General features: G+C 27.5%; 1 protein-coding gene across 3 annotated transcripts in view; it reads left to right on the top strand.

Annotated features, from left to right (window-relative positions):
• The window catches only part of nvy (CBFA2/RUNX1 partner transcriptional co-repressor nervy), a 508,624-nt gene that overhangs the window by 470,366 nt on the left and 14,816 nt on the right, over positions 1-23,442 (top strand). For all 3 annotated transcript variants that reach the window (XM_075360674.1, XM_075360683.1, XM_075360665.1), the window contains exons 7-9: positions 14,739-15,006; positions 17,537-17,786; positions 21,020-21,255. In XM_075360674.1, the coding sequence (XP_075216789.1) occupies positions 14,739-15,006; positions 17,537-17,786; positions 21,020-21,255 (754 nt within the window). The remainder of the gene's footprint in view (positions 1-14,738; positions 15,007-17,536; positions 17,787-21,019; positions 21,256-23,442) is intronic.

Raw genomic sequence — 23,442 nt, forward strand, 5'->3', positions numbered from 1 at the left:
TGAGGAGATTAAGGAAGAAACGCAGAACGTGCTTCGAACACTTACACCTGCAGACTTCCAGGGATGCATGGAATCATGGGAAAAACGCTGGGATCACTGTATCACTTAGGGGATTACATTGAAGGAGACAGTGGAAATTATAAGTTATGGTAAGCTATTTTATTTTTATGGTAAAATTCCCCGAAATTTTGGTTAGCACCTCGTATGCCTTGATGTATTTCTGATATTCCAAAGTATTTTTACATGAAAATTCTAGAAAAATAGGATAACAAATAATATACTGTACATTCCCATTCTAGAGACCCTTAGTTCAAGTTCAGTAGCAATTTTTACGTCGTTTTTTAATTTTTTTTCCTAATCTTTATTAATTTTCAAATTTCTTGCCTTCATAGAATATTAATCGCAAATGTTTTTTTTTTTTAGGTTCATCCGTATTCTAAACAAAAGTAAAAAATGTAAAAATATAATAAAACCGACTTCAGAAAGATTTAATAAAAATTATATTATTATTTTAATTATTCTTTAAATGTTGGCCTTTTTAATTCAACAACATATTAAAGATTTGTAGATAATGTTTTAATTTGATATCAACTACTAAAAATTAAAATTTAAAGGATAGAAAAAATATATTATGATTATTTTAATATTTTAGAATTTGAATATTTATTTTTTTTGGTTAGTTCCTCCTTAACTCAACTGTTTGAAATTTATATCGTTGTTATTCTATTCAAAATAAGATTCTTACGATTTTAGCTAATAAAATAAAATCAGTAACATAATAGTGAATTTTTGAGACTTATCTCAGAAACTCACAGTCTGAACAAAAAATAGACTGACAAAACGGAAAAGAATCATTTTAAATATTTAATTATAGCAGCTTTATTCCTACTGAAGTTACGAATCTACTCCAGTTGTAGTTTTTCCGTACATTTCAGTCACACTATTTATAAAGAAAAAGAATTCTTTATAACACTCAGAAGTAAACAACTGATCGTTTTAAAAAAAAAGTAGGTAACCTGAGATATCTCTGTACATTCTATAAACATTCCGTATAATTTTGTTTGATGTTTATACTCGTATATGTTGTGTTTATCCTTATTTTCAGCAGTTATTTTAGACCAACTTTAATTTTTCTTAATAGATTTTTTTATGGTAAAAATTCTCTATTGGGTTAATATTTTCTCCGAACAATATTTTTAATATTGCTGGAGTTATCATAAACCATTTTGAAGATAAAAATTTAAACACTTTTTTTAATAATTTGTAAACATTTCCCTATAATTCTGTTAAAGATTTTTTCGATTATAGCAGTATTTGCATAAAAATAAAAGTAATAAAATTTTATGAATCGTTTTTGAAAAATTCAGTTTTAAAATTTAAGAAGTTCGTTAAAACTTTGCCAGTAAAAGTCCGCAAAACTGGACGCCACGGCGAAGTTAATGAACTATGTTTACAGTTCCAAACATGACCTAATCTAAGAGTGAAATGAAAATGGGAAAAAATAAGCATGAAAACATTGTATTTCAGTTCAATTAGATTTGTAATAAAGAATGCTTTCAAAAAATGCCTTGAATTTTGTTAGACAAACTTTTTTTTCATTTGATAAACCGCGGGACTCAAATATGTCACTTATTCCTCAAAAAGGTGGGTTTACGAATCGCGCCGCTAGGTAGCAGCACTTGATAGTACTATGTAGCGTACAAAAACTTGATAATGTACTTGAAATAATAAAATTTAAAAGAAAATATACTACAGCTTGTTTTAATAGTAAATGATCTTATGTAAATGAAAATACAGAAGATGAAACAATTTTTTTAATTCCCATCACTTCTTTAGAAAAAAAATAATAATAATAAAACTATTAGCTTACAAGAGATTATAGGTGTTAATAATAATAATAATAAGATACAAAAAAAACACGAACAGTAAGAAAGTGTTGTAAATGTGACAACAAGGATTTTTTACATAAAACATAAGTAAATTCGATCGGTAAAATTTTTATTCTACAGTTAGAACTATTTGAACTAATTGATGGAGAAATACAGAAAAGTTCATTTAATACGAGTAATAATATAAAAAGTATGTCCACGGATACGAGAAAAATCGAGGATTAAACTTACAAAGTAATAAGTGAAATATTACATCACGGATCTTCGGTTCGTGAAGGTCATTATACAAGAAAGGAAAATAAAATAATTCATAAAAAAAATAAGAAAATAATCTAACAAAACGCAGTAATATCCAAAAAAAAATTATTATGAAATTGTAAACCGTACGATAAGAGTCTGGCAGATATCATTTCTTCAGCTCAAAGAACAAAAATTTCTGTAATATAAATAAAACTGTTTTTAACAAAATGATACTGATATCAAAAAATGTAAGATGTACCTCTCTATTATCAAAATCTGTTATTAATTTAGAATTTTGTTTAAAAAAAATAGATGTTAAATATATGTAATAGACAATAGATATACAATAATAGATAATAAATAATGTTTAAGCGTTTCATATAATAAGCAAAAAATATAAAAATTTGTTACAAAACTCTTACCGGCCCAATTTAATTTATATGTAATACATATCTCATTTCAGAAATAATACAACTCTTATGATTATTCGTTATTTAATAAACAAAATCGGGGGGGTAAGAGTTTTATAATATTTTTTTTCTATGTTTTGCTTATTATATGAAATGCTTAAACATTGTTATTATCTATTATTGTATATCTATTGTCTATAACAGGTATTCAACATGTATGTTTTTAAACAAAATTCTAAATTTTTTGTTTTTACAAAAAGTTTTGTTTTTTGAGCCGAAGAAATGATATCTGGAAGACTCTTACCGTACGGTGTACAATTTCATTGTAATTTTTTTTTTATATCTACTAAAGCTTTTTTCTGTACTATTTTATGTATCCTAGTCTTACTCTTCACCGGATGAAACAATTTTTATTCCATTTTTAAACCTTAGAAAGTTTCTTTAGTGATCTCGTTTATCTGTAAGATATTTTAACCAAAAATCAACTAATCACCTACGCAGATGACATTTTTTTCCTTTTTTTATCATCATCTGATGTCATTTCTATATTCAACGTTTTTTTACTAAAAATTTAAAAAAGATTAATTGGAAATTTAGGATAAAAATAGAAAAATATAACCAAAAGAGCCTCTCTCATGTTTGAGAGCTTTGTTTCTGTTCTTTCTCTTTCTTATTTTTACATTGACGCATGTTTATTTCTTTTCGATACTTGCAAACAGCCCGTTTCGATACGGATAGAGTTTTCTTGGATTATCTTAAATAAAAAATAGACTAAAAAGTGCACCTTTTTTAAATAAATAAAGCCGTCTTACCTAATAAGTAAAAAGTAGTTTTCTTTCAGGTCTTCCTCAAATTTCATGGATTTTTTTCTGTAAAAAAATACATATTGAATGTATTGTTAATGTTACATTAACAGAGTTAAAATCTGGAGATGCTAAATAAAAATAAATAAAAAATAAAATGATAGTATTATAAAAAGAATATTTATTAATACCATTGAGGGAAATAAGATGGGTTACGTTACATTACTGTCTTCACATGTTCATAAATTTTCACATTAATCATTGTGAAATTATGCTCTCTTTTGCATGTGTAGCCAGGAGAGTAGCTGCAATCCGTGAGATAGATGCTTATCAGATTGCCTAATTCATGGTATTGGGGAACTGACCACTAAAAACAGTACAATATTCGGTGCAATTTCAACCGAAAATTTTAACATGTTAAGTAAATTAATAAAAAAAATTCAGCATTCCATATCAGAAAAATCAGTTACAATGGGATTTTTCTGATATGGAATGCTGAATTTTTTTTATTGTAACTGATTTTTCTGTTTGTAAAAATCTCAATATCTCTCTAAATATCTTTGAAAAATCTCAATACATTTGCTGATCTCTGCACACTCTTGCATTAACAACGTAATGCTTAATAATTGTAGCAAAATAAATACTGCTTTAATTACAATTGCTGAAGACTATTCCCGGAATCTACTTGTGGCAGCAATACTTCCAAACTGCCTAATAAGTACATGATCTTTCACAATCATAATCTTCAATCACACGATTATCAAATAAGCTTTATTACCCCTCCTCACCCAGTTTTTTTTTAAAGTGGTAAATAGGAAAATATCAATTGCAATTTGCCATTAGTCAAGAAACAAGAGTATATGAATTGATTTATACTTTTGTTAATAGGTTTTTTTTTATATTGTACAATTTGTTTTGACTAATGTTGTTACTGTTAGGTAGATTTCATAAGAAAGCTACGTTATGTAATGGGTACCATGATTCGACTACCAGAAAATTTCAACATTTCTTTGCGTTTCACATCCTTCAGACCCCAAAACCACCATCAGTTCAAATGTTTATGTATACATATATATATATATATATATATTTCACTTTCTTGTGGACACGATAACTGATGTAATTTTCTGACAATCACTTTCAAATTGAAACCTAAAATAAAACGACCCAAAATCTCGGTCGAGTTCGTTAATGGCCAAAATCGGGCCATGGGGGTCTTTTCTGAAAAAACAAAATATCGTTATATGTTTCTTTCTTATTAAGTAAAATATCAAATTCATTTAAAGTTCCTACTATTCTTTGGATAAGGGCCTAAAACTTATCTAAGTCTTTTTTTTATATCACCAACCGTCGCCCAGGGGGTTGAAAAAATGCTGTTTCAAAGACAAAAAAGAATCATACCTCCCATAATAGGCACAGTATTGAATCGGTTTAAAGTGGCCATTAGTTCTCTAAACATTGCCTAAAACTATTTTTGATATGACCAATCCTTACGGCAAGGGATGACCAAAATGTTGCTGTAATTGTAAGAAGATGGGGCTTGTTGTATGCTAAATATGTGAAACTTTTTTCACTTGCAGTTATTGTCGTATTAAGGAAATTTGAAGTTTTTCTTAACTTTAAGATCTTTGTAAATGTTTTTTATCGCCTACTTAGCACCGGTGAAATCTACCTCCACCTTTCAGCAAGCCAAAAGGGATTTTTTTTGTTTTATATTTTTATCCTACGGGCTATTTTAATTTTCTTTATTTTCCAGAACCATATCTTCTAAAATAGTTTATTTTTAGATGAAAAAGTTAAAATTATTCATAATGTAGAAAAAATTAATTAATTCCAATAATTAAGTTCATCAGTTGTTACAATAAAGAAGTAACTGAAAGATTACAATGTAGTTTCCACTTTCAAAAATCTTAAAAACCATAACTTAAACAAATTACTAAAACTTATTACACTTATTACTAAAACAATAAAGATTATGATAACCAACTTGGAAAACTATTGAATGCTTTAATATGTATTTATTACATTTCAACAATTTTAAATTATGATCACAATACATGAAGTATTTCAAAGAAGAGAAGAACATTCTTTACTTATCGATTTCTCTCTAATTAGAGGTTCTCATTGTATTGATGAAATCTCACAGTCTTTCAATGGTGTTGTAAAGAAATTTGACTATATACAAGTACAATATCACACAAGTATATTTGGTTGATTTCAGATTCCTTAAATTAAATTTTTCTGTTGGTAATTTAGATATTTTTCCTTTTCACTTCAATATGCAAGGAGATTTTGTTTCAAAGACCTATTTTCATAAAGTAGTTACCAAATCTGTCTCAAGTTCATGAGTGACAAGATGCACTGGAATCATTGTAATAAGGATAAAATCAAAACCTAAACCGACAACGATTGTTAACATCTATATGCCTACAAGCACCCATGTTGATGATGAGGTAGAGTGTGTATACGAAGAGATTGATGAAGCAATTAAACACGTAAAAGGAGATGAAATTTAATAATAGTTGGAGATTGGAATGCAAGCATTGGAAAAGGCAAGGAAGGAAATATAGTGGGTGAATACGGGCTGGGCAAAAGGAATGAAAGAGAAGACAGACTTATAGAGTTTTGCACGAAGTATAATTTAGTAATTGCCAACACCCAATTTAAAAATCATAATAGAAGAATATACACTTGGAAAAAGCCAGGCGATACTGCAAGGTATCAGATAGATTATATCATGGTTAAGCAAAGATTTAGAAATCAACTCGTTGACTGCAAAACTTACCCTGGAGCAGACATTGATAGCGACCATAATTTGGTGATAATGAAATGTAGATTGGGGTTTAAAAACCTGAAGAAAAGGTGTCAGATGAATTGGTGGAATTTAGAGAAGCTTGAGGAAGAGGAGGTAAAGAAGATTTTTGAGGAGGACATCGCAAGAGGTCTGAGTAAAAAAGATAAGGTAGAAATGTATAAGAAGAATGGGAGAATGTTAAAAAGTAAATTCTTAAATCAGCAGAAGCAAACTTAGGCGGAATAAAGAGAACTGGTAGAAAACCTTGGGTTTTTTGACGATATATTTCAGCTGATGGATGAATGTAGAAAATATAAGAATGATAGTGATGAAGAAAGTAAAAGGAACTATCGACAATTAAGAAATACTATAAACAGGAAGTACAAACTAGCGAAAGAAGAGTGGATTAAAGAAAAGTGTTCAGAAGTGGAAAGAGAAATGAACATTGGTAAAATAGACAAAGCATTCAGGAAGGTTAAGGAAAATTTTGGGGTACATAAATTAAAATCTAATTATGTGTTAAACAAAGATGGTACACCAATATATAATACGAAAGGTAAAGTCGATAGATGGGTGGAATATATTGAAGAGTTATACGGAGGAAATGAATTAGAAAATGGTGTTATAGAGGAAGAAGAGGAAGTTGAGGAGGATGAAATGGGAGAAACAATACTGAGATCTGAATTTAAGAGAGCATTAAAAGATTTAATGGCAGAAAGGCTCCTGAAATAGACGGAATACCTGTAGAATTACTGCGCAGTGCAGGTGAGGAAGCGATCGATAGATTAAACTGGTGTGTAATATTTATGAAAAAGGGGAAGTTCCGTCAGACTTCAAAAAAAGTGTTATAGTCATGATACCAAAGAAAGCAGGGGCAGATAAATGTGAAGAATACAGAACAATTAGTTTAACTAGTCATGCATCAAAAATCTTAACTAGAATTCTATACAGAAGATTTGAGAGGAGAGTGGAAGAAGTGTTAGAAGTTAGGAGAAGACCAATTTGATTTCAGGAAAAGTATAGGGACAAGGAAAGCAATTTTAGGCCTCAGATTAATAGTAGAAGGAAGATTAAAGAAAACCAAACCAACATACTTGCGTTTATAGACCTAGAAAAGGCATTCGATAACGTAGACTGGAATAAAATGTTCAGCATTTTAAAAAAATTAGGGTTCAAATACAGAGATAGAAGAACAATTGCTAACATGTACAGGAACCAAACAGCAACAGTAATAATTGAAGAACATAAGAAAGAAGCCGTAATAAGAAAGGGAGTCCGACAAGGATGTTCCTTATCTCCGTTACTTTTTAATCTTTACATGAAACTAGCAGTTAATGATGTTAAAGAACAATTTAGATTCGGAGTAACAGTACAAGGTGAAAAGATAAAGATGCTAAGATTTGCTGATGATATAGTAATTCTAGCCGAGAGTAAAAAGGATTTAGAAGAAACAATGAATGGCATAGATGAAGTCCTAGGCAAGAACTATAGCATGAAAATAAACAAGAACAAAACAAAAGTAATGAAATGCAGTAGAAATAATGTAGATGGACCACTGAATGTGAAAATAGGAGGAGAAAAGACTATGGAGGCAGAAGAATTTTTTTTATTTGGGAAGTAGAATAACTAAAGATGGACGAAGCAGGAGCGATATAAAATGCCGAATAGCACAGGCGAAACGAGCCTTCAGTCAAAAATATAATTTGTTTACATCAAAAATTAATTTAAATGTCAGTAAAAAATTTTTGTAAGTATATGTTTGGAATGTCGCTTTATATGGAAATGAAACTTGGACAATTGAGTATCTGAGAAGAAAAGATTAGAAGCTTTTGAAATGTGGTGCTATAGGAGAATGTTAAAAAACAGATGGGTGGATAAAGTGACAAATGAAGAGGTATTGCGGCAAATAGATGAAGAAAGAAGCATTTGGAAAAATATAGTTAAAAGAAGAGACAGACTTATAGGCCACATACTAAGGCATCCTGGAATAGTCGCTTTAATATTGGAAGGACAGGTAGAAGGAAAAAATTGTGTAGGCAGGCCACGTTTGGAATATGTAAAACAAATTGTTAGGGATGTAGGATGTAGGGGGTATACTGAAATGAAACGACTAGCACTAAATAGGGAATCTTGGAGAGCTGCATCAAACCAGTCAAATGACTGAAGACAAAAAAAAGTATGTTATAAATTAAAAAATTGTATGAAAGTAATGAATTAAAATAATAATATGGTTTGATCAATAATCTTTTAAACTAAATTTTTTTAATCTTCATGAAGAGAGTATTAATTTTGTTGTTTTTTGTCATGCAAATGACACCAGTTTCAAGCAAATTAAACAATAGAAATTAATATTTAAAGCTCCTCTAGTGTTATTTCTGAGCTAAAGAATTGCACATCAGAAATTATATGTTTTCCTCTTCTGGTTCTTTCGTAAAGAAATTATTTATTTACACTTTCAAAAATATAATTACATGATTGAGTATGTGGAATATAATGTGGCTTTTTTTAAATTTCAATGTTTTAGTTATTTCATAAATTAAAATGCACTTAGTTGTAAATGTCTATAGAGTCTATCTTAACAGAGGTTGCGGAATATTAAGTTAATTTAAACCTCCAGATTAATTCAATTTTTCCATTAATTAACAATTTTTTTCTTTGGTCTTAGAATTTTCTGTATAACATAACATAAAATTACTTAATAGTTCAAACTTTTCTTTCTTTTCTTAGTAAAACTTTTGTCTAGAATTATAAGAATGAAATATGTTCAAGAATAACACTTTGTTAAAGGGATTTCCCTATTGTTGTCTACTGTGAATAACTTAAAGCTTGTTCAGAAGTAATTCTAAATATGGCAGAAATTCATGGCTATTGATCTTATTGATCTTATGATTGCATATTGAATAATATTTCTATAATCTTAACAAAAATATATGAAAAGAGCTTAATTGTGTGCTGCTACTATTTCTAAAAAACCTCTTGAGATACCAACAATTAAATATTGGTGAAATTACCTATACTTATTGAAGGTTTTATGATCTAATAATGAAAATGATGTAAACGATAATGGTTTCAATGTCATACCTTTAAGCACATTTAATTGTTCCTATATTTTAAGACCAGTTTTAGGACATATATTTTCTTTTCTTTTTGAGATCATTTGAAATTACTTTTCTATCAATCAAACATTTCCTACATCTCAATTCATTTATATTAGCAGATCAAGTAATATTTAAATGTCAACAAAGTCTTTTTATTTTTACCTACCTCTTATCTGTACTACGGTTTTGAATGAAGATTTTAATTTTCAGTATTTTTAAAGTTTATTAGTTTAAATATTATGTTTTGAAAATAATACCATACCAAACTATCAAAAAATTTTATTGCAAAAAATAGAAGAAAACTCCTGAAAAGTGATTTGTATAGAAAAATTACTCAGAACTCTGCAAAATAATAGAAGTAGCAAGTGTTGTTGTGGTATTCCAGCAGTACATGAAGTAAAGCATAATATCTAGTAGTTAGGAGATGAGGATAGCAAAGAGTTTTTTTTTTTAAATAGAAGTTGGTACTTCTTTATGGAAAAGCCTCAGAAAAGGAACAATCAAGCACCCATATGTTTTTAATGTAATGGTAGTAACTAGCAATGTAATAGCAGTAGAAAAGTTCACTTTTTTCATTGGTTGAAGTAATAAAAATATATCTTCTTAGTTTTCTTATTTTAAATGACTTTTTTTTACAAAAATTTAATCTGAAGAAATAGCTTAAATGTGTTAAATTAAATGTGTTTTTATAATATTATAAAAATTTTTCAGATAAATTCAGAGGTATTATGATTAGACCACAGAAAAAAAAATTTGTATTAAAGTATTTGTATGGTCTGATTACATAAAATTTCCACTGATTTGATACCTAAACACAAACTTTTGCCAATATATATAAATTCAACCAAACAAGGAGAACCTTAGCCTCTTAAACATGCTTAATAGAGAATTGATATTTTCAGATGTTTGTTTATAAACATAAAACATGATTATTGAATTTTTTTAAAGTCGTAATGACATTATAAAATGATATAATATCTTCTTTTCTTGAAAAATCTGTAACCAAATCATGTAACCATTTTTTAATTAAGAAAAAAAAATGGTCTGTAATACAGCAATAACTGTAGAAAATTAAAAAAAAAAAAATGTAAGAAACTATTATTGAAATAAATTCACTTATAATATAGTTATCAAGAACAAACGCCATAGTACAAAGCTAACAAAAGCAAGAAAACAAGGCACAGGGTCGCCCTAAAAGTATTTTGTTAATTTTTTTAATTTTATTTAATATATTACATTTACATATCACACTGTTAGCTTTTTTCAAGTTTAGATTATTAAGATTCCTCAAATATGTATTTTATTTCTTAAAATATGTTTTTTGTGTTCTAATAATAATGCTTCTTCAGAATGATCTTTTATTAAAAATAAAAAAAAAATAAAAAAGTTGTTTAATTTAAAACTTATAATAATACATAATTTGTATATTTACAACCTCAGTAATTAAAATAAATTAATAGATAATTAAATAAAGTATTATTACTTTGATATTATAATTATAAAATTGATTTTAAAACTAACAATAAAAAATTAAATAAATTCTACAAATCTAACTAATCATATTATATACAATAAAGTATACAAGTAAAGTAAATTATGGTTACATTTTTCCTTTGTAAATTTTCAAAAATAATCTAAGAATTTTATAATGCTGCTGTTTCAGTATAAATTCTTGTTAGTGTAGCAGCAGCAATCCTTCCTGCTTGGTCAAACTATACATACATACATTCACAAGTACAAATAAACTTAATATAGTGGTGCATGACTTCATGTAACATGACTATTATGCGTAGTACATACACAATTACCAGCTTCGCACAGGGAAATGGATACATGTCTGTTAACTCATTTACATATGCTTCATCCAGTTCCTAGGACTTACAGTCAAATTATGAAACAGATTGTAATAGCAATAGAATAGTTCATTTTACTTCAATCATAGACATAGTAAACACATATTTTCATAGTTTCCAAATTTTTATTATTATTTTTCTTTTTTATAAAACTTCATTCTAAAGAAGCAGCATCATATATGAAAATATTAATGAAGCTAATGAAAAAGCAATTTGAAAAAATTAATTTTAATATAATAATTATATTTTGCTGGTATTATGCAACTTCTAACTTATCTATTAAATTAAATGTCACACTATTTCTCTGAAAGGTACCTATGGAAGCATAAAAGTTAATTAATGACAAAAACAAAATTTACAAAAAAGTAAAAATATTTTTAATAATGAATATAAAAAAATTATGCATAGTTATTTGCTTAACATCAGCCCTCCTGATGCATGTACCCTCTCACACATGTTGATTTATTAAAGATTTAAACATGGATAAGTAAACAAAATTTTTCCATTTGTCTCATGTTTAAAAACATTAACATATGATGTTTACTCCTTGAGTTGAGGCCGCCTTCTACAACATTTGATAAGCCATGCAGTTCAACAGTGACATCTAAAACTCCAAGTTTCTTTCTTCATTTCAAGCAGTTAAACCAATAAATATTTTGCTACTTCAATAAACAAAACAGTTCTTCTTTGTACATTTTACTGGGCTTCCAACTTATGTAGAGTTATTTCTTTTGCTACTTAAAATTGACTCACTTTCAAGAGATTACCATCGAAAGGGTTAACAGTAAGATTCTTCAGAAAAAGTCCTTTTCAATTTTAAACACATGACAACCACTATTATATTTTACATAAACAAATTTACATACACAACAAAGTTTTAGTTTAATTAAAAATATAATATACATTTTTAAGTTCCTGATGATGGAATTCTATTCTGAAAGCGCTTGAACGCATAAAATTTTTTTTTTAAATTGTTAGTAAGTGGGTTTCTTAATTATTAATTGTATAATCATACCAAGGGGCCATGTTTGATAAAATTATTAGACAAATTAAATTTGAAAAAAAGAAGGTAGTGTGGGACAAAAAGGAAAAACTAAAAAGAAAATCCTGAATAATTTAAATTAATTATTAAATATCAAATAGGAAAATAAATATCCCAGAAATCAAAGAATTGTATTAGTAAAATTACAAAAAATAGATGATAAGAGTAATATATTAAAAACAAATTAAACTGTATGGAATATTTTTTTTTTAAATTTATTTATACAATTAAAGACAAAGTTAAACGATCTTTTTTAGACATAATCTATTTTTGTGTAAAAACAATAAAAAAATACATAATCCAGAATAGAATATAATCTCCAACTAAGGTAGTTAAAATACTTATACATAATATTATATTTATAAAAAAAAAATACATATATATTTTGGAAAAACATTTCAACATTCATTCAAACTAAAAATATGTAAGAAAAATACCATTCATATGCACACATACTCGTACACCCAATCAATAATTCAGTAAAATGGATTGCAATGCAAGAAATCTACTCATACATCAAAATCACAAACCATCATAACTCTACCTCTGAAAAAAAAAATTAACTTATTTACTAAATTGTTAACTGCCTTCAATGTTCATCATGTTATTTAGTAAATTTTTTCAAATAGTAAACTGGTAAATTAATAAGTAGTTGCAACAAATGATCTGTTTCATGTAACTGTTTCTGGACAGAGATAACCAATGTTAATTCATTGTTTCGAGTATGCCTACTACTTAGCATATCAGTCATAAACACAAAATAACGACTCTCGGGTTGATCTAATTGTAGTATTGAGTACAACATCAATACACTGAAGTTTAAACAGTACTTAAAACATTAATACAGGTTGGCATAAGTTATAAGAGCTTCCAATGTATAAAAAAAATTGCTAGTATCAATTAATGATTTATAAATTAAAAAGACATTTCTATGCACATATGTTGAAAATTAGATCACTATATTTGAAATGAAGAAGTCATTAACTAAAAAGTCAGACCACCCACTAGACAATTCCTATCAATTAAGCTTTTCAATAAAACATACCTGTTGACTTATCTATTTCATGAGCAAATAAAGATAATAAATCATTGCTTTAGGTTTTTTCTATGGCTGTATTATAGCATTTAAATTAAGCAGCTGAAACTTGTATCATAATTAGGGTCATTATGAAACAGATTTTCATTATGATACAGGTGTTTAACCAATCAAAAGCCTACTCTTTTAAGCCAATGACCAATCAGCAGCAGGTATTGCTCAATGCATTACCTGTTTTTTACTTTCTTGTACAAAGTAAAGGAACTATTGTGATCGCGAAAAATTTCAGTTTTCAGATTTCAACAGAAATATCCATTTTGACCATCCCTGAATCCTTTGGACTAGTTTCAGTGTGATGTCTATACATACACTCGTATGTATGTACATATATATCTATCTTGCATAACTCAAAAACGATTAGCCATAGAATGTTGAAATTTTGGATTTAGGGCAGTTGTAACATCTAGTTGTGTAACCACCCCTTTTGATTGCAATCAACTGAACCAAAGTGTCCAAAAAAGCACAAAATCAAAAAAATTGGATTTTGAACTTTTTCTTAACTGCAGTAATAAGCCCTCACTAAGAGCTTTTCAACATATATAACAAATGGTACTTGTTTTCATTGGTTCCAGAGTTATAGCCAAATGAAATTTTAATTAATGAAATATTTGGATCTGTAAGGGGAAGACACATCAATTTGAATCAGAACTCATCTTCTTTTTTCTTTTTTTAATTTATTTTTTTAAATAAAATATACTGATTTATTAACAGTTATTTACCATTGATTGTAAAAAAACTTTTACAATAAATAATTATTCAATAATAACAATAAAAAAAAAAATATGAAAAAATCAGAAGTTATTAGTGAAATAGAATATTATGTATTTTTAAAAATGTGTATATGTAATTTAAGAGGCATTATTACGTATGTGTATATATGTAATAGAGTTGGTAAAACATCTGATTATTTAATATTAATTGAAAATTATAATTTAGAACCACATTATTTTTGGATTTTCTACTTTAATTTTATTTAATTATTCTGGAATTTCTGTTTAACTTTATCTGCATTAAAGTAAACTACAGAGTGACTGAAAAATAGACCTTCTCAATAACAACATATACATTAAAGTATACATGCCCAATCTTTAAAAAATTGCAAAATATTTGCAAGTTTAAGTTTAAGTTTAAGTTTTTAAGTTTCTACATTACACTGTTTATCCTTTGGTTAATTATGTTTCTAACATTAGAGATTCTGAGGAAGAAATTTCTAACATTGATCAATATCAAAGAAAAGGCAGAAATAACCTATTGCCACAGAAAATAATATATTGTTTAATGTATTTTTTTTAAAATTAAAAACCTTTTCTGTGTACAATGCATTCTATCGCTGATTTAATGCACTCTTGCAAAGTTTACAACATAAGCCTTGGTGAGTGCGTAAACTTACTTCACACTCTTGCATCAATAATGGCTATCACTAAAGGCTTGTTGCGTAATGTAAGAATTATTCTTCATATTAATTTTTTTTAAAGATTTATAAAACTAATTTAAATTTAATGCCATTTTACAGTTATTATGATAATACAATATCAAACATGGAAGATGGAGGTGCATTCATGCCACCGGCTTCTAAGAGACCTCATCACTCACATGCTCAGTCTGGTTTATTGTTTCCGCTGACACACCATTTATTACCTGGAATGCCACCCGAGTATCCACCAACTTCAAATTTCACTCATTCATCGAGCTCTTCATCATCAATACATCGAGATGTAGATGATACCAGACATAGACTGGTTGGATCAACTGCTGATGAAGAATGGAAAAATATACATGTTGTAAGTAAATTACAGGATAAAAAGAATTAATTCACTAACCGTTATTAAGTTGCCAGCAACCTATGATCAGCTTCCTTGAATCCCTTTTACTAGAATTTTTAGTGTTTGTTTATAATTTTCTCTACTGTTTTGACCATTAAAATCAATAATCAATCATTTTTTTTATATTTATTTAATTGCAGTTTATTATCAGTAAAATTTGGCATTCTGATCAGTTTCTGGTCATTTGTAATTAAACACAGATTGCCTTACAATAACTACAAAAAGTTTATCATTGAAGTAATACAGGTTACTTGTTTTTACGTCATATTTTCCCATAACTTTTTTAATATATTTGTTTGTTTTTACTCTGGCTTTAGGTATAGGTACTTGTTTACTTCATTTGATAAGTGAATCTGTTATACTAAATCTGGTCTTTCTACTCTTACCAACAATTTTGAAACAGCAGAAGTATGAAGGAAACATATATAAAAAGATTTATATAAGTAAACAGAAGAAAAAGAATACATATGTGAAAGTAACAGTTGTAAAATTAATTTTATTACCTTTGTTTAAGTATTGATGTAATTTATTTGTGTTGTTGTATAATCAAATCAGAGAAATTCACTATTTATAGTAGTATTGTATAATGAAATAATACATTATTTTACTATTGCAAGAATATAAAAAGACAAAGATATACTATGACTACGCATAACCGAATTTATTAACTAATACAAACTCTAACACAACAAAAATATTTTGTACACAACATATATTACACTCAACTCATTCCACCAATGAGTTTTTACCCATTTCTATTTGCCCAAACATTTTTACAAAATTTAATTCTTTCAAAACTAATTATTTAAAAATACAGGTGTACAACAAATTAAAAATACATAGGCAGATAATATATGGTAGCACTGCACTGTTGACGTCTTAGAAATATAGTGCAAACATCAAATATTCCTCTCTCACTTATAAGCAGACTACATCCCTACATAGGGAGAGATTACATAGCAGACTACATAGGGCATACACATAAAAGAAAGTTTTACAGCATTCTAAACCTCATCTTATTCAAAATATCTGATAAACCTAGCTTCAAAATCTACAGAAAACCCACCACAAGAGATATATTTTTTCATAACACATTCTAATTATCCTACATAACACAAACCTGCAATTTTTCACACTTCTTGCATTACCTATTAAATGTGTACATAAATCAACAAAAATAATGCTGAAAAATTCACTGTAATGAAAAACCCAAATACATGTTGTTGGCTACACTTATAAACTTATAGGCAGTATGTTATATTGCTGTGACGTCGACGGGACGCCCTTGGTTAACAGCGTTGCAGAAGAGCGAGGGTGGACTGTATATGTTCATAGGTGATGAATGAAGACAACACCTTGTTGATTACTGAAGGATTGTTTAATTGTACGCCGTCTTGGCGGTTTAAAATAATTTTGTAACATAACACTTGTAACTTATAAGTTAACGTAAAGATAGCTAACATAAACTAAATAAAACTTAAGTAATGTTCATCCAAACAAGAATTGAGAGAATCCATTTGGACGCGACCGCCTTGGGTCAGGTATGAGTGCAGACTGGTTAGAAGATGCTACTTACAGTGCTCGAGGGAGCAGCTTGTGACGTAGAGTGGCGTGATGGTCTGGCAACCATAGTTGCCATGAGCATCCTAGCCACCGCTAGGTTTCAGTACCCGATGGCAAGAGGGGGTGAAAACATAACATATATAAAACAAGTGAATCAAGAAAACATTGACAAAAAATAGGTGATTTTAAGAAATACCAATCAAAATTTATAAAATAAACAAAATTTTCAGGAAAAAATGGTATGTATCAGAAAAATGGTATTTATTCAGGAAAGAAGTGTATTGCTATCAGCATCACAAACAAAATACCCATAATCACATGATAATAACAAAGCTTATATCAATATATACAGTAACTCAATATCAAATATATATATTTGATAAAAAAAAGTAAAGATGAAAAAAGTAGAGATGAAATACACTAAATGTTACATTAAACAAACCAAATACGTAGTCACCCACCAGAGATATAAATAACCTATACAAGTAAAGTACTACAAACAACAGATTGAAACTTTCACAAAAACACATACAGACAACCACCACAAAGATATTAACCACAAAATGTAGATTTTACATCTATTATACAAGTATATTCAATACAAATTGAATGCAAATAAATTAAATTTTACAAAAGCAATGAACTCTATGAAAAAATTCAATAAAGTTCAAATATAGTGTATGATCACTTTCTAAACTGAATTTCCAAACTTCTTTAAGACAAATTCTATAACAACACTGCCATCTGCAACACTACTGAAGATAGAACTACATAATAGTTTTGGGAGCATATTTTCCATTTATTTAAATGATAAGTGAGTCATTTCTTTTAATTAGTTTTATAAAAGTTTAAACCACATTTCATCAAGCTGATCTATTAAAAAAAAAAATGTATTTTCTTACTTATAATAATATTTTTATTCCAGATGCTTAACTGTATTTTGAGTATGGTTGAAAAAACAAAACGAGCTTTAACTATTTTACAACAACGCAGTGGAGAAAGTGTTACTAATGGAATGTGTGACTGGAGTGGAATTGGAATAAGTTCACGTCGTCTTAACAATGGATTAGCTTCTGGTCCCAGCGCTGAAGAAGTAAAAAGAACGGCAAGTGAAATTATGGCTCACACAATAAGAATAACTGAAGATAGAGTGGCTGAAGTTAAAAGAAAAGCAGGTAACTAATAAAAATATATTCACCAATTTACTTCAATTATCAGTATTTTCCAACTTTAATTATTTATTCTTTCTATTGCTGGTATCCTTTTATTTCAGCGGCTACCTCTCTTTACTTCAAAAAAAAAAAAAAAATAGAAGCAATTATCAGATTTAGTAATGCACCATGTGGAAATGCAATCAGTTATCTTAATACTTGCAGATACACTCTAAAAGTACATTTTACCTTTATTGGGATGTACTTGTTCAAGGTTATGGGTGCTTCCTATTGAATTTATAGGTTTAATATGAAAGTGAATGCTTGCCTATCTACCTAATTATATATCATTCAGTTCACATCTCCTTGCATTTTCCTCACAAATAAATGATCTATGGAATAAATGAAGTTGTTTTAGTTTTCTAATAAAGTTAGCTGAGTTCATCAAAAAGATTTGTTCTTGACTCATCTCTTATTTTGGACATAAGACTAACAATTTTTTTAAAAGTTTCATTAATATTATGTTAAAATATGAACTTTCTTCTTTACAGATACAAAATCTCATCTTCTTCTATCCATTATCTCAGCAATATTACACATTTAGAACAGTCCTTATGTATCATACTGAAACAATATTTTCACTGCAATAAAAATTTTTACAGCAGAAATTATTTTCAAATAAAATTAAAAAAAAACTCAAAAAATTAAAAAATCAATTAATTCTAATATTCAGTCAGTTGTATAACAACATAGTATGCACTTATAATGTGTGCATAAAAACTGTCCTATGATAAGAATATGAGGGATTACTTTTAAATGTGTTCTAATCTATTTTAAGAGTGTTTTATCTTTATGCATATGCTAGACATAGTGTGTACTTGATTCTCTACTACAAATAAGTAAATCTTAGAACCTGTGTCTATGATTAGCAAGTGAGATAATTTATAATAAGGATTGTAATCTATGTCTGTCAAGGTAAGCTCATTATGTTCATAGATGTCATCTCATTGGTCTTAATAATAGTGTCAATATTCTTGCATTTATCATATTATAAAGCATTTGGTACATTAAACAACTGGTTCTGAACAAAAAATTATCTTTTGTTCTACCAAGATTGTTTCAACTTCAGAAAACCTACAAAACGCAATTATTTTTCAGGACTATTTACATTTTTCTTAATTCCATAATGTTTTTAATGTAACTATAATAAGTAAATTTTTGGAATTCCATAGCAGTCTTAGTCATTTTGAAAAAAAAACACACTGACTATCTTCTAAATAAAGTAAATAAAACTTACTTTATGATTTAACTTTGGATAAGGATGGTTATACCAGGTTACCTTGTTACCATGAAGCACTATGCTATACATATATATATATATACATATATATAGTACACATTCACTCCTCTTATATAAAATTATCTTTTGAGGAAATTTGCCAGAAAGTCAAATCATTTTAGTTAGTTAACACAGAAATAATATTTACAAACCCCCATATTAGAACTCTTATAAAAATAAAATATGAAGTGTCTTAACAAATTCACTTTCCATGTGATTTTATTACCATTCCTTAATGTTTAATCATATAGTTTGATTTTACATAATTTTTGTTGCATTCATCTATCCAGTTGTATAATAACTCATCTTAACATTTCATTAATGATATAAATACATTTAATTTTTAAAAACCCCTTCCTATTTTATTTTATTCTCAAGATTAGAAATACCAGAACGATAAAAACATAAAAACTAGTATTAAAAAAAATTTTGAAGATTAACTCTTGATAAAGATGAAAATAAAATATTCTGAAGAAGATCATAGAAAAAACCTGCGATCATAGAAGTTCTTAGTAGAAAGCAAATTAAGTTGGTAGATCATATATTTAATCCCCCAATTTAAGAATGAAAGAAAGTGTATAAAGTAAAAGCTATAAGGAAAAACGAAGTTCAGGACACAAAGCAAATACAAGTAACTAGTATATGCAATTATAAGATGAATCAAATTTTACTGTGATTAAAATATTAAGAAGTTGGTTTAAATAGAGTAATAAGTGCACAAAACCATTTAATTGAGTGATGAAAATTAAATTATTGAACCTTTACTTATAGCTACTCTAGAAAAACAGATCTCTTTTTGTGAATAACCTGAATACTTTAACATTACTATCTTTTCAGTTCTATTGAGCCTTACAAAAATATTAGGCTTCTTGTCCAACACCACCATTGAAATTAAGTGAGCAAAACAGGCTTATGCTTTGGCAGCTTATGACTTGTCTATACCAACTGAAAACGGCAAAACTTTTAATAGTATTAAACTGTGTTAAACAGTGTATTTATAGAGAAGACATTAAAATAAATTCCATCAGAATTTAGTAGAAATTCAGGATCTTCCACTAGAAGAAAAACAAGAAAATCATAAATTGTTATATTAAGTGAATCTATTAATCCTTTATATTTTTCATCAGGACAACCAGTCAACAATGACTGTTTTGATAATGCTATTATCATGTTGTGTAATATTTAAGAAAACATCATAAAAGATTTAATTTATCACAAATGACTAGCATTCTAAGAGTGTGACAAATAGCAATTCTATCATGATATTATTTTACCTATCTATCCATGCATCATAATTTGCTAAGTTGGACATTCTACAGGTTTACCCCACTCTATTTATTGGATCACACTATTTGTGACTTTTTATTCTATTTAATGATCAGATGGTACATAATAATAAAAGGATTTCAGGACACTAAGAAGATAAAGCTAAATGCAATCAGGAAGCTGTTATTTATTAATAAAGATAACTTCAAAAAATGTTTTAAGCAGTGAAACCAGTACTAAGATAAACATGTGACTTCAGAACAGACTGCTTTGAAGATTATTAAATTACAAAATTATACATTTATAGTTTTTAAAAATACATTATTTAATCCAGGAATATTTTTATTATCCCTCCTTTTTTTGTTATACATGAATATTAAACATTTACTCTACTTATATCTATAAAAATGAAAAAAAATCTGAAAATAACTTCACTGTTATATTTTTGTATTTTAAAAACACTTTATTATGAAATGAGGAATAAATATTTTATTTTTAATTTTAGTTTATACTTCCTTTCAATATGCTTTAAATCAATCACAGTTCAACAGTTGGTATTATCCAGTTTCATACAAACCATCTTAGTTATTTGAAACATTCTTAATTTATTTCCCAACTATTATGTATGTTCTATTATTATTATTTTTTTTAGAAGAAGCAGTAAATGAAGTTAAACGACAGGCAGTTGCTGAGTTGCAAAGAGCTGTGGCAGCAGCCGAGAGCAAAGCTTGTGAATTAGTAGCATCAGAACGAGCGAAATTGGAGAAATTAGTGGCAGAGGCACAAAAAAAAGCATTAGAAGATGTAGGAACTGTTACTGTCTCAGATAATTCTGATAATAGTCAAAGTCCACCAACATTAGCTACTCACACACTTTCTCAACAAAATGTGAGTTGAAAGTAGTTTACATTTTTTTTGCCATTCAACAGGTATCTCAAATTTTCATTGAATAGGTGACAGGATATTTTATAATTTTTTTTTTCGTATGGTTAAAATTAGAAAGTTTATAAAATAACTAAGTATTTTGTAGTTGCAAAATTATAAGATTATTCTGATTGTCATTTTTAATACTTTAATATAATAGTTAAGATAAGGACATAACTTTAATGAAGAAAACAAGTTTAGTAATAGAGTAAGAGTAGTTGATTCTGTTGACAATACATAGATTAAGAAAACATAATCTAAAATACACATGTTAAAAGACAAAAATAATAATATTAATAACATAAAAAAATAAAATAAGTATTAAATTTAAAAATAAATAAAATAAATTGATTGATTTTGAATTCTTTATTTTGATAATATAAAAAAGGAATAAATGATGATTAAAGACAGACAATATTCTGTTAAATTTTCCTGTTAATTTCATTTTACTATGTTACTTTCTTCACCATTCTTAATTTTTTTTTTCATATAAATAAATCAATCTTTTACTCTGATTGGATACATAATACATTATATAGACCACATCAGGAATGGATATGTATGCTACTTCATGGATAAAAAAGGAACTGCCTGAGCATTTTCCTGAGTGGATCAAAGGAAACCATAGTAAAACCTTGATTAGAGAAGCATTACAAAATTCATTATTAATTATAAAATAAAAAAAAAACAAGTGTTAAGTGCAATATTAATAATTTAATGCAGAAATTTATGAAATAAATATGGGAAGATACTAAATAACTAAGATGCTAAAAAATGAAAACATAAAATAACTACAAAATAAATCATAGTTCCAAAAGCGCTAATGAAAACTATTTGAGGTAATATTTATACATATATTAAATGGAGAAGGAGAAAATTTAGGGTTTTTAGTTTTTTAATTAGCATTATTTAAAAATTCATTGATAGAATAATGTTGTTTCTTTAAAAAATCTTTTCATTTTATTTTATGTGAATTGGTAAAAAAAGTTTTTAAATGGTTTGGCAACTTAAATTCATTTCTAGTCCAGTATATTGCATTTAATTACAAAAACAACATTTGTACTGTCTGATTGTCTGATTTGATAGAGGTGGCTATTGCTATGTTTTTAAGGATAAGTAACTTTTTTTTTTTTTACAGATTACTTAAAAATATTGCATTCATATAATTACACTTGCCAAGACTACATTCATAAATTCAAAGACACGTACATGTACTGTGGTATGAACTTTTGGATATACCATTACCATAGAACAGCATTTCTCAAACTGGGGGTCATGAAATTTGTAGCCTACAACTTTACACATAAACAGAAATTATTTTATGAGAAAAAAAAATTATTTATTGTAAACATTTTACTTACATTTATAGAAAATATACATGTAAAGAAAATGAGAATGTTGCGTTCGTTTTTCATTTAAAAATTTCTTCATATGTGGATCTATGTTAGAAACACACAAAAGTAAATTGTTTTCAAGTGATAAAGGTGATTCCTAAATTTAGTTTTTAGCACAACTACAGATGAAAACCCCTTTTTACAGAGATAAGACATGGCAAAAGGGAATAACATTTTCAATGCTTCTCAAACGAATTTCCATATACATTTCAATAAGCAGGCCAAAAGTGTCTAAATCTTCAGATATTAACTGTTATTGTAACGTATTTTGATGAGCTGGTCATAAATCTCAACTGGTAACTTAGTAGCTGCAACAATGTTTTTACTAAACAGAATCAGTACCCATCTCTTTGAGAAATCGTTTTTTTATCTTCCAGGAAATAATCCACCAACTGAATTTTCAGTTCACACAAATGCATCTTTAAATGCAAAAATACATTGGCTAAGTAAGCCAATGACATTAACATATCCTCATTATTCTGTTAAAACATTGAGAATGCCCTTTGTTTATCTTGGAGAAATATTATTAATATTGCAATTATATTAATAATATTGAATAATATATAAATAAATATAATAAATATATTATATTATTAATATGATTATTATAAATATAATAATATATAAATAGTATTGAATTATTCATGTATTTGTAATTCCAATAACCTGGTTAACACTTTCCCCTGTGATAACCATCTGAATTCTGTATGAAAAAAAGATTTCTTTTTTCTTTTTGCCCATTTTATCACATAGTTTA

The sequence above is a fragment of the Lycorma delicatula genome, chromosome 1 (genome assembly GCF_047948215.1).
Source record: "Lycorma delicatula isolate Av1 chromosome 1, ASM4794821v1, whole genome shotgun sequence".
Taxonomy (NCBI): Eukaryota; Metazoa; Arthropoda; class Insecta; order Hemiptera; family Fulgoridae; genus Lycorma; species Lycorma delicatula.